Source organism: Acanthopagrus latus, chromosome 17, assembly GCF_904848185.1.
Source record: "Acanthopagrus latus isolate v.2019 chromosome 17, fAcaLat1.1, whole genome shotgun sequence".
NCBI lineage: Eukaryota > Metazoa > Chordata > Actinopteri > Spariformes > Sparidae > Acanthopagrus > Acanthopagrus latus.
This window is the reverse complement of record NC_051055.1, coordinates 26,139,370-26,151,862: the sequence shown is the minus strand read 5'-3', so window position 1 is coordinate 26,151,862 and position 12,493 is coordinate 26,139,370. Positions and strand designations below refer to the sequence as shown.

General features: G+C 44.1%; 1 protein-coding gene across 3 annotated transcripts in view; it reads left to right on the top strand.

The window, feature by feature from the left end:
• sv2a (synaptic vesicle glycoprotein 2A) overlaps positions 1–12,493 on the top strand; it is a 53,325-nt gene that overhangs the window by 25,348 nt on the left and 15,484 nt on the right. For all 3 annotated transcript variants that reach the window (XM_037075295.1, XM_037075296.1, XM_037075297.1), the window contains one exon: positions 11,349–11,529. In XM_037075295.1, coding sequence (XP_036931190.1) covers positions 11,349–11,529 — 181 coding nt within the window. The remainder of the gene's footprint in view (positions 1–11,348; positions 11,530–12,493) is intronic.

Genomic DNA, 12,493 nt, shown 5'->3' with positions numbered 1-12,493 from the left:
ACCTATTTTACATAAGTGCGTTTAGCTGCATGGTATCTGATAAATTGCTTCCAGTGATGTCACTCAGTGCCTAAGCTGAATTGTGGGTAATGTAGGCATCAGTTTTGAGGAGGAGCAAGAAAAAAAGGTGATATTTGCTGTATCAAACTGTCCCTAATGAGTTAAAGCATCAGCCATTGTGTGACATCACTGAAGGCACTTTATCAGATTCCTCTGGAGCTACAAAAGGCTCTATGCTACATTTTCAAATACAGAACAGTACTCCTCAAGACCTCACGAAGTAACAACTTTAATGTGTTAAATTGGTGGAGTTACCCTTTAATGACACACGGGAGGAGGGATTACACACAGGAGAACTCTGCAGTAGCATCGTCTTGTGTTTGCGGCCCCTGAGCAGCTGTTCTCCTTCAACTCGTCTACTATCTTCTACACCCTCTCTCTGTTTACTGTCATCTCAGGGCCTTTGGGAGTTTATGCCACCGCTTCACATTTTATCTCTGTCTTATCTGAGCCGTTACCTTTACAGCTTATCCCCCAGTAATTGCTTTTCTACAGCCTCGTTGGCAAAGGAACTACAGCTATTCAAGATTCAACTGACCGTGCAGCTTCTGAGCGACGGCAGAATTTTAAATCGAACTCCCAGCCGACTCACGCGCAAACTTCTCCGCTTCAGTTCAGCTGTTTTCTAGTTGGACATTGTGTGTGTGTGTCTTGATTGTTTGCCTTCCTCACAGTTTCACGCTGTCTGTGTTTCTGTCTGCTGTGAAGTGGGCAAAGACCTCGTGACCGTTTCCTATCCTTAGGGCCAGTGTCCAATCAGAGTCCAAACCTGCCTCGCCATCTGTCATTGGCTGCTCAGCAAGGACACCGTGCACCAGGGCCACTGGTCTCCTGGGGATAACAAATCCAAACATACTGTAGAGATGACGTACAATCTGTGTCTCATGAAACGTGTCAGTAAATACAAAGAGGAAGATCTTCCAGATAGAGTTACACAGAGAGATATTTTGTGGATGAAATAAAGACAGTCTGACATCACAGCGAGATATTTCTGTCAAGCTGACTTGTTGGACAATCGATGTCCATCGTTCTTGGCATTTTACAGCTTGCAAAGTTCACACCCATTCCTCTGTGGGTTGTTCAAAGTCGAAAGGAATTATGGGGGAATGTAGCGAACTGGACATTTCCAATCTGAAATGTCCTGATTCGCAAAATGTAACCAATTGGAGCGAGCAGCAGGCCGAAAAACAAACCGATGCCAATACTAATATCATCTGTCAATACTTCTTGGCTTAGGTTTGATTATTTCGGATTTGATTTGGCTGAACTAGAAATGCTGCTGAATCCACATTAATCAAACACGAGGACAGACTGAACGAAACGAGGAGAAGAAAACAGAAGAATCAGATCAAAATATTAGCGACATGCAGCTCAAAATCTCAACGTGGCCTCAGTGTTCAGTCGCATTATTTAATTTTGCTGAATTAGATGAGATCTAATTACATAATTGCCTGCGCGCTCACTCACTTACAGGGTTTTTACTGTTCGACTGAACCGCTGCCACGTCAGTGAACATCGTCTCCCTGCAGATGGGGGTGCCTGAGTATCGAGTGTCTGTGCTGTTTCAAAATGAGCGTCATGGAAGGATGTTGTTGAGTACCACTGATGCTAACGCTGACCTCTATAACTGTTGGCGTCCTCTGCTGAATTAATTCAGATTGAGCCTCTTTTTTTAAGAAGGTCGCAGTTTGTACTCGCAGTGAAAGAAATCTACATTTAGCTTTTCTTTCTTTCAACCTTTGAGGAGGAAGGTCTTGCTGATAAAGTACAGTATGTTCTCTTTCAGCTCAGTCCGCTGCTGGTCAGTGAGCTGCAGCGCTGCATCAGAGTTGAGGGGTCAAACGCCGTGTTCACTTGGACATTTCTTCTATTTCCCCGTTTCCCATCGTGGTTATTTACAGCTGTTTCAAACAAACACACTGTTATTTACTTTTAACAATCATGCAATACTCTTCTCTTACTGGGAAATAAGGGCATGTAGCTCAGAGCTCAGAGGAAAATGCAAACACAAACACACACACACACACACACACACTCTCTCTCAGCTACGTTTGGCAGCCATCCATGCCTTTAATTGGTTACTGGGTTGTGTGATTTTCCAAGTGGTCCATGTACAGGACAAGGTATGGATTGCAGAGCTGACGTGTACAGTGAGCTGCCTGTGTGTGAGGGAATGTGTCTGTCTGCTCATACGGCCATGATGATTTACATGTGTATGTGCATATGTGTCATACTCATTGTGTGTGTGTGTGTGTGTGTGTGTGTGTGTGCGTATTCCCGTGGTGACAAAAAAACACAGCAACAGTAGCAACTGCATCGGGGGAAATGTAGTTGTTCGCAAATAAGGATATAAACAGTCACATTAACAAATAAAAAAGTAAACTACAGGTAAAAAAAGAGTAGAAAAGAAAAAGTGCTGTAATTAATGTAATGTAAAATACCAGTCATCGTGAACCACCCACTCTGCAGACGGACAACGTTAGCGACTAGCTGGTGAACCTGGTGGAGCATTTTGCAGCTAAAGAATCAGATATTCCCCTGAGAGGGTGGTGGAGAGCAAAACCAGCTAAATGGGAGAGTGGATATTGATCTTACATTCATTAAGTGTCCAGAGACATGACTCTAAATGACCGCTAATTGCTAATGCTAGTTTGCTGTCTCAGTTTTGTTCACTGGAGTAAAGGAAAGTGATGAGGAAAGAAATGGAAATGCAGAGAAGTAAGAAAACAACAAAAAAAGCTTGATTTTGTATGACTTGTTAGAATTTCTTTAACATCTAAATTGTTAGTATAACTGCTCACTGAAGCTTCCAGTAAAAAAATTGCTCCAGTTACTTCCACCTCTGGTCCCTTACGTCTCTCCCGTCCTCCCTCCCCTCGCTCTCTGGCTGGGCTTGTGTCATGCCACGGTGGAGCCAGTAGGGAGACACGACCGGCCCGGACTCCCTCCCCTCTCCCCGTTACGCAACCCGCCTGACTCATGCTAGAGAGGCTCCTTTGCTCACGCCTCTCTGCATCCCATGATTCCTAGTGTCCTCCCCCCCCCACCATCACCCTCATCCTCACCCTCTTCTTCTCCACTCAGTCTAAATGTAGCTCCCTGTAGTCGTCATAGCGGCAGCCACTTATACTTGTATTGTGTGTGCACCTTTGAACCGTGTGTACGTGCAGTGTGTGCGTGATCTCCAGGCGTATTTGACTTTGTTGGAGATGCCGCAACCACACACACACACACACCACAGCCCACCCGCATTCATTCAGACAGACAACAAGTCAAGTAAAGAAATTTGAAAGCAGAGACTGCAGAGTGAGGCTCCCTAATGACCGCGGTGATGCCTGTGGTGGAGAGTTTCTGCACAATCAGGTGGAGGAGCCGCTCTCACAGGCAGCAGAGGAGCTCTGAGTGGTTGTCATTCATTTGCCCTTGTTGTGAGGCTGCAGAGGTTGCGTCTGCAGCATGGTTTTGTTTGCCATGGTGGGGAGAAGAAAACAGGGTTTGTTATATGCAGCGAGCTCTGCCACACAAAAGAGATTTCTAGAAAAAAAGTGCTGCATAAGCATGAGTCCTCTTAATGTCAAGTAGATTTCACACTGTGGAGCCTCCTCCGCCTGCCGCAACGATTTCCAGGGAAAAATATCTGGTATGTATGCGCATAAAACTTCTAGCAGGCTGTTTATTTTGAAATTACCAGCCATGCTTCTGTTAGATATCCTTCAGGAGATTTCATCAATCGTGCATTACGTCTCCATGCCCCCAATTAGCTATTGCACAGTTGCTCCTGAGGCTAAAAGGAGCCTTTGTGTATTGTAATGTCTCCTTGGCCTTTTAATGAACATGGAATGGAGACCTGAGATCAAGAATAAAGGGAGGCAGACGGGATGAAGAGAGAGTGGAAGGGAAGAACTACCCGCGTCTGTCTGATTCACTGGCTCCTGTGGGAGAGGCTGGAAGAGGAGGCTGCAGGCAAACCAGGTTAGTCTCTGTAGCCTGCTGGATATAATTAGCTATCGGAACAGGGAAACTTTGGTACACATTATTGCAGATGGAAAATAGTGTCAGAAAGGAATTAGGCTTGGAAATTAGTATTCAGCGAACATCTGAGGATGAATATGCAGGCTCTCAGGCAACAGATGCTTCTGTTACTGTGAGTCTTTCTTCAACAGAATTGTTACTAAAGGGGTAAGATTGTTAATTTCCCCATAATATTTGATGAGGATTTGTAAATTGGTGCTGCCGTCATTTGGATTCATTAGTCAAAAAATTGCAGCTTGATTTGGATATTGCATTTCAGTGGAGCTACACTTCTAAGTTTGTTTAAAAAGCGAGACAAGCCAGAGTTTGTTGTTAGATGGGCCTATCGCAGGACTTCCCTCCAGACACAGGGGGTCCTGCCCAAAGGTGACCAAGACTGATTTTATTTTTAACATATGTAACATGAAATAAGTTAATAAATTATTTAACTTGGTCACTAAGTTAGTGACTGAACATGTTGTGTTTTGCAAAATGATACGGACCTGAATGCAGACGCAGAGGCACTTTGGAGGAAGAAGTCACAACAAGCGAGCTTCAATGATGAGCTGTTATCCAAAGTTCATAATCCAAAATGCAAACAATAAAATGCAGGCAAAAGAAAGGAAATGACTAAAGAGAAATACAGAACTGAAAACAAACCAGAAGCTGAGCAAAACAAAGAGCGAATGCAGAGGGTGCAGGAGGAAGCCAGGGAACAGGCACAGGACCACAGAATGAAAACACACAACTGGTTTAAATGCACAGGAATGATTAACAAATAAAACAAAGGTGTACATAGGAAAAGGGTGGTAAAAAGACAAAGACAGGAAGTGGAAAGTAAAACATGAAACATGGCACACAAGGTTAACTCTACTAAAATCAACCAGGAATGAACTAAACTGAAAACCTGAATCAAAACCATGACTACACTTATGATATTTAAAAAATTATATATTATATTTAGGGACCTGTTTGTCAGCAAGCTTCATTTTTAAAGTCTAACTGGATGTTGTATATAATGTTTTACTGCTAGCTTGAGTTGGAGCTTTAATTTGAAAGTATAGCAGGATTTTACATATTAAGTATTGTGTCTAACTTGTCTGCAGAGCCTTTCATGTTCACAGCTCCTTGAAGGTCCGGTGGAGCACCAGAGTTTGAAGCTTAAGGCTGCTGACCAGGCTGCTGTATTCGACGAGTTGAAAGTGAGATCGTGTTGGCAGATTTTGATAAGATACTCGATTAATTGTGCAACGTTACCATCAGAGAAACCAACAATAATGAAGCTTGTTTCCCTGCATGCCACAAATAAAAACCACGTCAATACATGCATCAAATACCACACAAACAGGAGCTTTCCCTTCGTTAAAATGAGCACCGCTGAGGGTGAATTCAGGGTGCTGGTGTCCTTGGTGTAAAAATCGTATGCAGGTTACAGTTCGGCTCTGCCTCCCTTTGGAGTGTGTTAATCAGCTGCTGCAGTGTTTGTTTTGCATTCACATCGCAGCCCTCGCTGTGATGGGGTGAGGCTGCAGCTGCAAAACAATTATATGTATTATATTTCAGCTCTCGGTGGTGAGCAGCAGAGAGAGGAGCGTGACGGTTGACTGGCCGAGTCAGCTGACGAGGGCCCGCATTCTCCTCCAGCGCCTCGACCCCTCGGCTCATTCAAAAAGCCCTGTGCGCTCTGGCAGAAGAGGGAAAACCGGCTATTAATAGTGGCCCCCTGCCCTGCCCCCTCCCTCACCCACGTACGCAGACACACGACCCTGCAGTGGTACACACACTTTTCTTTCCATGTGCATCCACACACACACACACACAACCCTGGAGCCTTTGGGAGCTCTGTCACGGCGCAGACAGGCCACCATCCTCCCCTCCTCTTCTCTTTTATTTTTTCTCTCTATCTTCCTCCTCCCCTCCCCCCACTTCCTCTCCAGAGTGCCAGGGTGCTCAGCTGTATGAAGACTCCTCACCCTCTGCTCATCTCTCTCTCTCTCTCTGTCTTACCTCTGTTTCATCTGAATTTAAAACAAACACATTTCACAGCATCTCCATAATATTGCACATGCTATGAGTTATTAAAGAATGGAAGAGGGAGCAGGAGCTGTTTGTGATATTGCACGTCCCCTGCTGTTGTGTGTAACAATTCATTGGATGTCGTTGTAAATAAATATGAAAAAAAACAACAACAAATGTTGATACTGACGGATGATAAAAGCCTGAAGGGACTTTAAAAATATCTCATATCTGAGGTCAGAAAACCGGTGGAATAAAAACATAACCACCAAACTCCACCAATAGGAACTTATCTAAGTGATCATTTAAGATGTGAAACTGTGTGCAATTATAATATTAATACCAAATACTATGAATCAGTGTTTGGCAGCTTTTTTCTGCTGCATGCTTTAAAATGCTAAAGAGGAAGAGAGCAGAGTCATTGTTGGCAGAAGATGTGTCAGCCTCAGACCTTGTCATGGCTTCTGAATCTCCATGTTGCTTATTTCATGCCAATAAAAACAGAAAATGAAGGGTTGTAGCAGAGGCAATATACAATATATAAGTATGTGTAACCTTTCTTAGAAGTCAGTTTTGTTACGGCTGAATGAGTACAATCGTGTGTTGTCATTAGAAAGGTACCTGACAAGATTGTAAGGTTTACCACACACTTTACTTGCTTCCTTTTCTAGCATTTTACCAGATTTTAGCTCCTGATTTACAGTTTGTACTGCATCTTCAACTGCAGTCCTGCTTGGTAACTCCTGTGTTCAAATTGTTCAACCTGGTTTCCAGGTTCAGTCATGTTTGTGGCAACAAATGTGATATTTTTGACGAGATGCTGAGACATTTCCAGCCATATTAGGATGACAAAACCCTGTGATGAGTAATGAGACATTTTAACATCTGTAGCTCTGTTTATGGTGACAAAACACGGCATTTAGGACAGATTTTGTGACTACTTGTATGTCGCTCATAACTGTGCAGTTCCCCTCAGCTCTGTGGAGCTTTATGGCATCTTCTAGCTGTTTCTTCTGTCTTTTACTGTTTTGGGTTACTCTTAACGCTCCTTATCAGCGCTGCGGCAGGCAGCTGTTTTTAGCTTAAAAGGTAAAAACAGGCAAGTTAAGTGGCTTGTTGGCTGTTCACTTATTTGACCATTCAGGCTTGCTAGAATAAATGTTGGTAACATATGTTAAGACTATGTTTCTTTAGTTTCAATTTTCAGTTTGTTTCTACTTGTCAGGTTGAGGCGTGGAAAGCACTTAATGTTGGGAAAAGATCATGTTTCACTCCCGCCACCTTAAATAACCTTTAGTTCAGGCTCAGTTGCTACATATTAGACTTAGAGTAGAGGATGTTTGTACCTTTATAGGTGAACTTAAGGTACAAATACAGTCCCAAGAGAGCCGTTTATGTAACTGTATAGGACATCTCTCCTAAAATATACTTATCAAGATCAATATGTACTCTCCCCGTTGTACTTCTTTTGAGATAAGCTTTATAATGTTCTGTCAAACTGGTGACATTTAAAAAAACTCGCACACTCAGGCTTTCGTTACATAAATTTCTCTTTAAAAGTCCTAATTGCTGATATTCAGTGGCCAAACTGCAAAGTCACGAAGTGCCCTGCGTTTATTGATGACAGCCAAATTTAGCTTTCAAACTTTGCACTTAGACTCCTAATCGATTATTTTTCCCATCGGATGAGTAAGATGAATCAGGTCATAATTCATCCTTGAGCTAAATGCAGCTGATAATTGATCGCAGCTGCACAGATACAAACCTGAGACGACAGAGGGAGATAGAGAGGGAGAGAGACGCTGATCAGCGAGGAAGTCTGATTGTCAGACTGCAGCTTTAAGGGAGGCTTCAGAAGAGACACCTACTCCATGGCCCATCCTGGTCACTGTGGCTGTCTGTTCCGTCTGTCAGTCCTTCTACCTTCACGCTGCTGCATTGCGGCGACGGGCTATTGAGCCCAGTCATCATCACCGGCTCAGTGTTGGCGTTTTGAGCTGTATTGTCAAGGAGGAGCAGCTCGCAGCTGTCTCTCTGCCCCGGCAGGGTGGAAAGCATGTAGATAAGCACCTCCACCCCCCCACCCCCAGCAATTCACTCATTCAGCAGGGGGAACTGCACACTCACTTTTTATAATACACACACATACACACCTGGGATGATGGAAACAGGCCAACGTTTGCACACAAAGAACTCCCTGCAATCAATCAAACAGCCGACTGAAAGTCACCTTCTTCCAGAATCCAGCACTGCAGTGTTTACACAGAGAAGCTCAGGCAGAGGGAATGAGTCACACACGCAAACACTCATCAACGCATTAAAAGGTCTTTTCATCTAAAAAGAAAAGGAACATCCCTCTTTATATTCCTCCAAGTTAAGAGCGTCCATCCTCGGTGCTAAACTTGCCATTTTCTCCCTCAGTGTGTCCACTAACTGCAGCTTCATCGTCCCAGCAGTCAGCTTGTTAGGACTGCGTGACGGATTATCTTCGCTGATCCATCAGATCGTTTTTATAGCCTGTGTGGATGTAAAACAGGAGTTTGATTGACCCCATGTCTGGCTCGTTCCCGCCATTTGGCTGTATGAAGCCAGGGCTGCTTTTGTGGAATTTGCAGATAACAGTATCAGCTGTTTGGATGTGACTGGGTCGAGGACTAGTAGAGCCCTCAGTGTTGCTGGAAGCTTCCTTGATTGTTGCTCCTTTTGAGGTAAAGAGCAGCAGTCAGCAGTTAAAGATAACAGTTAAAATTCTGCCAAATCAAGTTGGGAGGACGTTCAAAGTGAAAGTGAAGATAGTTTGCCTACCTAACGGTGAATCTAGTGCAAAATCAAGTGACAGTCGGCCTCTAAACACTGCACAAACTTTTAACTCTTACAGATAAAACTGAAGGTTATTACCTGTCTCAAGGTCCAGGTGTCTCTGAGCTTTAGTCTGTGTCACATGGTCTTCATCCTCATCAGCCTATGAGCTGGACGCACTGTGTTTGATTTGCCTGTTGTAGAAAAAAGAATATAGCCTATAGGTGAGATTCTGTTTTTTCACATACAGAAAACTGAAACTGACATTTAAACTCAGATGTCAGGACCTGGCGCTGCACACCGTCCTCTTCCTCCTCTATCATTCAGAGTGATGGCACCGATCACTTGTGTCACTGCCGGCTCGGCCAGCGTGAAGACTGTTGACAGGATGTCAATAGCAATTGCAAGCGAGCAACTGGTGTGTGTGTGTGTGTGTGTGTGTGTGTGTGTGTGTGTGTGTGTGTGTGTGGGATCCTCGTCAGTGTCGCAGAGGGCGAAAGAAAGCTAGAGACACAGGCGGAGAGAGGCCGGCTCGCAGAGGTGCGGAAGATGTGAGTCATGTTAGCACCTTCAGTCACAAGACTGGTTGACAACAGTGAGGTTTGTTTCTGTTATCAGCCTGTCCGCACCGCCCGGGCACTGACTTCCTGATGTGGGAAGGGAAGACACCGGCTTTTCCCGGGATATTCAGCCTATAAGGTGTCAAGAGACGATAGCAGAGGGAGAGTTGTGAGATGTTAGGAGTAATCTTTGATTGCAAATGTTTACATTTGATTGGAAGAGTTTGACATGTCGGGAATTATGTGTATTCATTATTTTGTCAGGTGTTAGCTAAGAGGCTCTATGGCTGATTCTGTCTATAGAGCCTCTTAGCTGTTGTCAACATAGAAGTTAGTCAGTACTGTGTGTCAGACTGATCTATTGTGAGACAGATTTCAGAGCTTGTGATGCACAAGAGAAGCCATCTTGGATTATAGGTTGGGGTTGGTGTGTCTGACTCTCCGAGTTGAAATGGAACGGAGTATGGAGCTAACATTAAATGGCCAGTTTTCTAAGTTATTGTATGCCATCACTGTTGGAGTTGTAGTTTGATTGATCTTCTCATTTTAATTCTCCGCAAGAAAGCGATTTGTCACAAAATGTGGAACTTGTCCAAGCTGACAGAGAAGTTCAGTCCTGTTTTTAATTTATGATCGACTGCGTTTTCAAAATAATTACATCATTTTTATTCATGAGAGAATTTTATTAATGCTTTCATCTTTTCCCAAATTGAATTACTGGACTCCTTTCTTCACTGTTTCACAGTCTGCTCACGTCTTCGAACTAATACAAAATGCTGCAGCCAGACCGTAACTAGGAGAAACAAAAACAATCACACAACTTGACTGACTTTTGTAATGTTGGACCCAAAGGCAGCACTCAAATTCACAGGTAGCAGTAGTCCAAATGTGGATTTGTTGCATAGGTGCACAGATGGAGGTGATCTGAGCCAGAGCTTTGGACTGAGCAGAGCAGGCAGAGAGAGCTGAGCTGTTGGCTGGAAGGCAGACTGGCAGACGCTGGGCGAGGCAGGTAGACAGAGGACAAGATCAACCTGAAGAGAGGCAAACACAAGATTAAAGAGGATTCAGGCAAACGGGATGTAGCATTAGTGCCACATCGGCAACGTAAACGATCCGGCAAAGACTGGAGAGTAGAGCCGAGGGATGATGATACTGCCGGGGCTCGATGAGTGATTGATGGGAGATGTTGATTGGCAGCAGGAGGGAAATGGATCCCCATGCACACAAACAGAGAGAGAGAGAGAACAAACATGGCACCAGACAAGAAACCCAGGAGAGAGATGACAGCAGAAACACAGAGGGAGGAGCGCCGGTGAACCGTGAGAGACTTAAACTTCGAATGGATTTAAACTTGTGCCTTTGCTGTCAGGACCTTAAAACTCTCATATGTTCAAACTGCGATTGCTACCTCAGTTACTTCCTCTCCACACAGCTGAAATTCAAACTATCTTCCTGTGCACCCTCTTTCTCCTCATGTGTTTTTAATGAATTCTTTCCTTTTTCTTTTCTTGTGGAGTGAACTTCTTTCCCACAGTCCAAACTGTTTCTGTTGTCCTGTGTTATTTCCCCCCAGTGAGTCATTTTTTTATTAAACTGTTGTACAAAGACGGTGATTATTATTATTATGATCTTGACCCTGTTGGTCCCCTCGGCTGCGGCAGCGTTGAGATGATTATGCTGCACTTCTTTCTCTTCTGTTCTGTGGTTTATACAAAACACTCCAGTGCTCCAATGAGGCCGCCAAATGAGCTAATTTACTGGGGATTGGAAATCTAATGAGAGAGGAAGTGAGGGTAATATTAATGAGTTTACTGATGAATAACACCTTATTATCATGCCCTCTGTCTCTCTTCTCTCTCTCACAATCCCTCTCCTCTTCCCCCCCTCCTCCTCTCTCAGGTCTGATCGTGTACCTGGGGATGATGGTCGGGGCCTTCGTGTGGGGCGGCCTGGCCGATCGGATCGGCCGACGGCAGACGCTCCTCATCTCCCTGTCCATCAACAGCGTGTTTGCCTTCTTCTCGTCCTTCGTCCAGGGCTACGTCTCCTTCCTCTTCTGCCGCCTGGCCTCTGGTGTGGGGTAAGAGGACTGATGAGTCACACTCAGACACAGCAGGCGGGGTGGGAAGCGAGACAGTCACGACCCGCCGTGGTGCATCGGTCGACTTGACAGTCGGAGCGATGCCACAAGTCAGAAGACAGATAAAAAAACGCTGCGCTTTTATTTATAAAATCCGTCCTCAGATACTTGGGTGTCTGTGGGATTTGTTGCATTTCCGGATGTTGTGATTTTCTTCAAACTATTTTATTTGCTTGCAATTAAGGCTGTTATTTCATTCACAAAAGTGTACAACCTCCGGATAATGGGCTTGAATAGCTACTGTCAGCCTGAAATTAATAATTAGTACCTTTGTTGCATTCTGGGCTCTTATGGCTGTTTCTGTTGCTGGTGGCTGTGGCAAAATGTCAGCAAAATGGCGACCGATGCTCTGATTGTCAGGGTCTGACTTTAAAAATGACCTTCACCTGGTTTTAGATGGTTTAGATACACATTAGCTTATCTAGTTTTCAATTACACTCGATCCGCTTCTGGTTGGCATCGTGTTTTTGTCGGTTATCACCAAAGACAAAAAAAATGGACCAAAACAGATTTTGATTTCCAACCCAGTCGTTAGAATAAATGTTTCAGAAAACCACGGAAATGTTGCGACATGTACATGGAGATAATGTTTTTTTTTTAAACTTTGAATGTCTTCATGGTTCACAAAAAGCATAAAGTGCCAACATTTATTCTGGTTCAAAACCTATTTATCTCCTTAATTAACATCCTGCATGTGATTAAGTCCATGCGTGTGTTGTTCCTCTGTAGTGATAGTGAAGTCTTACAGTGCAGCTGCTCTTCCCTCGCTGACTTCCACAATTAAAAAGAATCTGCAGCCTGTGAAACTGTTTCGTCTTCTGTTGTTCTTCTGAAATGAGCCACAGTGGCCTGTTCATTATGGATATTGCTGCCATTTGCGGTGTGGTGAACTTTAAACTTTTCC